The 4,795-nt window shown below is 32.2% G+C and overlaps 1 protein-coding gene across 1 annotated transcript in view; it reads left to right on the plus strand.

Moving 5' to 3' along the window:
• Positions 1-4,795, plus strand: part of LOC105627765 (1-phosphatidylinositol 4,5-bisphosphate phosphodiesterase epsilon-1-like) — a 31,273-nt gene that overhangs the window by 13,454 nt on the left and 13,024 nt on the right. Inside the window, exons 3-4 of the mRNA XM_012209045.1 lie at positions 3,040-3,273; positions 3,873-4,100. Coding sequence (XP_012064435.1) covers positions 3,040-3,273; positions 3,873-4,100 — 462 coding nt within the window. The remainder of the gene's footprint in view (positions 1-3,039; positions 3,274-3,872; positions 4,101-4,795) is intronic.

Raw genomic sequence — 4,795 nt, forward strand, 5'->3', positions numbered from 1 at the left:
CTCTCTCTCTCTCTCTCTCTCTCTCTCTCTCTCTCTCTTTAGAAGGTATAATCTGCTAAACCAAATATATCCACGATGCGGATGTCGCGGCTTGCAAATGGAATTCCAAATCGGTATCGGCACGAATGCATTGGATGTGCCAGACATTTAGCCTGCGTTATTCTGTTATCTCGAGTGTTGGTAGTTGCCCCCTCATCGGCACATATTTTCTTTAGGATACATTTCCGTGAAGGAGAAAGAAGGATAACGAGGTTAAGCAATCGCAAAAGTCATCCGGCATCACGTCTGCCACGGATGGTTCCAAGCTTTAAACTCCGAAAGATCAAATATTACTGTCGCTCTCTACGTAGTCGTATTTCCTATGTCTACATCATTGTTTCTACACCGTTACTTCAAATTAGAACATTTTAATTAAATCTGAGACTTGATTAAAACTATAAAAATATTTAGAATTTATATTAGAATATATATGCAAGTTAAATAACTAATAAATGAGAGAGAACAACTTTCATCCGCTTTTAAATATTAAAGAATTGACCTAAATAAACCTACTTACTTTTAACTTGAAGAGTTTTTTTTTATAAAAAGATAATTTTTATAAAAATAATGTCCTATTTTATAACAAGCAAGAACTAAATTAACTTTCTCCTTTAAAGTAAATCTTAAAATAAAATTTTTATGAGTTGTGTTTCCCAAGATATCTTCGACTCTTCTTCAACTGTTAATTCTCTCATCTTGTTTGCTTTGCCCGTTTGCCGACAGTTCGAGTTTCGATTAAAAATGATATCGTATTCCATCATGTAATAAATTGATATCACCGACTTCACGAGAGCATTAAATTAATGTCAGAACATAATATTTCTTTTCCACAAATAGCTCAATCAAGATATATCCAAATTTTTCTGTCGACGACATGTTCGCAAACGTGTATTTCAACACGTTTGCAATTTGGATAGCACGACTTACCGGCTTTAGAATGCCGTCTGATGATCGGTCGATCAGCGTGTAACACGACGCGATAAAATGAAACAGCATTACCTTATGACGCTGTCGTAGAACGACCGCTCAATATATATCCATGCGATAAATTAAGGTTATCGGATAACAGTTAATTATAAGCCGCATTAAAGTTCTTGCTACTAGCGCACCTCTAGCTTATGGATAGACGAGCTTTCGAGCTATTACTTGTATATTTTGCATTAACGCGACTTAAGAACTTTGCTATAAAAACTAAAGACGTAATTTTTAAATATTGTTAATTCTAATATATATAAATAATATCTCGAGTTGAAATTTTGCTCCTACTTGAATCTTAATTTTAGACGTATGTAGACTCTAGAGTTTTATAATAAATTTCTAATTTAATTGAGTTCTTAAGCTTGTAAATGGTAATTATTACAAGATTTCCTATTTTTAGGAAGAGATTTCAAAAGAAGTTTTCTAAATAAAAGCTGTAGATTAAGTAATATTAAAAGAGGCTCTATTTGATTATTCAAGTATCAAAACCGGTTTATAAGGTTTGATCGAGGTTGAAAGGAATTCAAAGTAGACTAAAATTTCAACTGGAGATATTTTTATACGTACATTTCCGATAGTAATTATAGCCACAGTACACAAGAAAATGCCATAAGCACATTTCGACTCATTTAATATATTACTTGATTCATTAATTAAATTACTTCCCTACACTTTGTAGAAACGTAAAAATGTACTGGCAGAAATTTCACGGAAAATTAAAAATGAGAACCACGATTTTTCCACTTTCTCAGTTCTACCAGCCACGTATTTACGAGATTGCCGAGAGATTTACACTAGTGAGAGAGCTCTTTATATGTTACTAGTCATTAACAGACTTAAAGGGCCATCCAATATTCCTGTTGATGAACACGCCAGAATGTATTTCGAGGTTGCGTTTCGAGAGCAAACCGTAAACTATTGATTCCCATTTCGAAAGCCAAGTTCCTCTTCGAGGAACAAAGGCAACTTTGTTACTCGGATTATCGAATCTACATCCTTGAAATTGAGCATCTTGTCACAAACAATGTATTCTTTCGAGGTGTTATTACGCATGGAATGATGTAATATATTCGAAACAACAGTTGACAGTGTTTTATTTCTTCTGAGTTTCTATGATCAATAACGTTACGTCAGAAATAGTATCAATTAATTTATACGCATTATACTCCGTATTATTTAAAATAATGTTTTATTTATATTATTTGTTACATATTTTATGATCTCATAAAGTGTCTGTCTCGCATGCAAATCGCTTTAATAAGTAAATCGAATTATCGTGTTTCTCTTTACATTCATATTTTGTTTGGTATGTCGTTTTGTATTTAGTTTTACAATTATGTACTTGTCAATGTTATGTTATGTTACATGAAATTAAAGACTAATTCCATTATTGTACACTTTGAACAGACCATTAAAATTTCAAGGAATTTCTATTTTTCTTAAACTTCTTTTGTTTTTATTTTCTCATAGTAAAATCGCATAATAAAATAAACATAAATGTAAACATACCTTTTAAAATTAAATATTTGGTACAGAGGTGACAATCAGGAAGTTTCTAAAACTAAATATTGTAAGTAAAACTTACAATATTAGAGAGTAGATAGAACAAAACGAATTAAACACTTTCAAAACAATACTTGCTAAATTGATGATTTTTTTTGTAATATTTATTTTTACAAATTGTACGTATTCCTTTTTCATGCTAATAAAAATAAAAAATTATTTCTACAATAAAATGTTTAATTTATTTTGCTCTGTCCGTGTTTATTATGAAATAACAGTTATTCAGCAATTTTCCGATTTTCGTATATCTCTGAAAAAAAATATATTATGAAAATGGAAGCCATTTACTCTGAGTATATCGCATTTTCATTAATACTTTATTTATTCTGAATTACATTGTATAATTATTGAATCACAGCATGAAGTAGATCGAGGCTTTTCCATAATATGGATACAATCCCTTGTATAACAAACTTAACTGCGATTCTTAAAGGATATCGTTGGCTCGACATGTTTCAGCCTCAGCCCGAGTTCAAGGAAAATCGGGAGTCACCACGTGTTAGCATTAAGGAGAGTGAACTTCAAGAACACGTGCCTTCCTCTGCGCCGGTCGCCAGGATCGCCGTCGAGAGTAACACAGAGACGCCGTCAGGATGGAGTTCAAGGAGCGGCTCCTTGAACAAACCGGAGAACCCCATCGCACCAGTCCATGATACAAATTCCGTTCTCGACAAAGTCGCGCTCTTTCACAAGGTAAGACATATTTAATCAATGAGCGTGAACTATGTAAAGATCGAGCAATCTTAATGAACACTTTTAACGTCACATTAACATTACGCTTTACATAATACAAACAAAAAAGAAATAGATGTTTGAAACTAATTTATTTGCTTGAAATAATTAGTGTAAGCCTGCTTTAAATAATCTTCACACCAGAATTCAATTTATAATTCTATACGCTGTATAAAGAAAAATATTTTAAAAATTTAAATGCACATGCATAAAATATATGTATTGTATATAGAAATATACAACATATAAAATTATAAAATAGAATTCTGTTCTGCAATAACGTGAGAGAATTATATTTATATAGTTTTATATAGTATTAATAAGCTATGCAAGAAAAACTTTGAAAAATTTAAACATATATGTATAACACATATGTATGTATATAAAAATATACGACATATATGAAAGTATAATTAGAATTCTAATCTGCAATCTGATATTAATTGTATTGTATTTATATAGAGAAGCCTCGTCGACTATTGTCTAGAGATGTTTCTTTCTTTCAATGTATCCTAAACAGTTCGATATGGTTTAATTTAACAAAGGATAATTTTTTTAAGCATCGACATGCTCGTGGCAGAGACGCGACTACTGGTTCCCTTCATCGTACCCTGAGCGTTCACACGACAGCAATTGAGCAAACCTACATGGCGGAGGAATGCGACGAGAATGACTATCATCTTGATTTAGACTCCTACAAACCCGTGCAGCCACTCAAGATCGACCACGGAGTCGCTTTGTTTCCCGTTGCCGCGCCACACACTGGCATGGATCTTCATCTTCTGCAGGTATGTTGCGCTACATTCTGTAGACAAATGTACGTCTCAGACGGAAATGTAGATATTGTATCAAAATGAGAATCTCGCGCCGTCAATTTTACGCAACAATTATGATAATATAAGCGACATTTTCACGAGTCTGTATGTTTGACAGGCTGGTATCACTACTTTTATTTTAAAAACACACGAACTTCAAAAAAATGACACAAAAAGAATGACACAAGATAAACATTTTCCCCAAATAATCGTTAAAAGTTTTCTTAAACTTCATCCAGCTGTTATCTGCCTCAAGTGCTAAGAAAAGAAAAATGTTCTTAAAGTTCACAAGTAAACAAATTTCTTTTTTGTCCTACACTTACTGAAAAAGATAAAATTTAAAAATTCAAATTTTTGATGAAATTGAAAATAATAATCATAAAAGATAATACTTGGTTACATAATCTGTTCAGAGTGCATAGAAAATGTTTGTGTTGAGACTTAATTAGCATAATTAGTAATATTGCGAAAATTTACACAATATAATTTTCGTTCTATAATAATAACGCACAACATTCACTCTCTATGTTGCATCCGAATTATTTTATTGCAACATACATACATAGAGATAGATAGAGAGTAAACAAATATAGATAAAGGAAGAGAGGGAGAGAGAGAGAGAGAGAGAGAGAGAGAGAGAGAGAGAGAGAGAGAGAGAGAGAGAGAAG

The sequence above is a fragment of the Atta cephalotes genome (assembly GCF_000143395.1).
Source record: "Atta cephalotes unplaced genomic scaffold scaffold00010, whole genome shotgun sequence".
NCBI classification, from domain to species: Eukaryota; Metazoa; Arthropoda; class Insecta; order Hymenoptera; family Formicidae; genus Atta; species Atta cephalotes.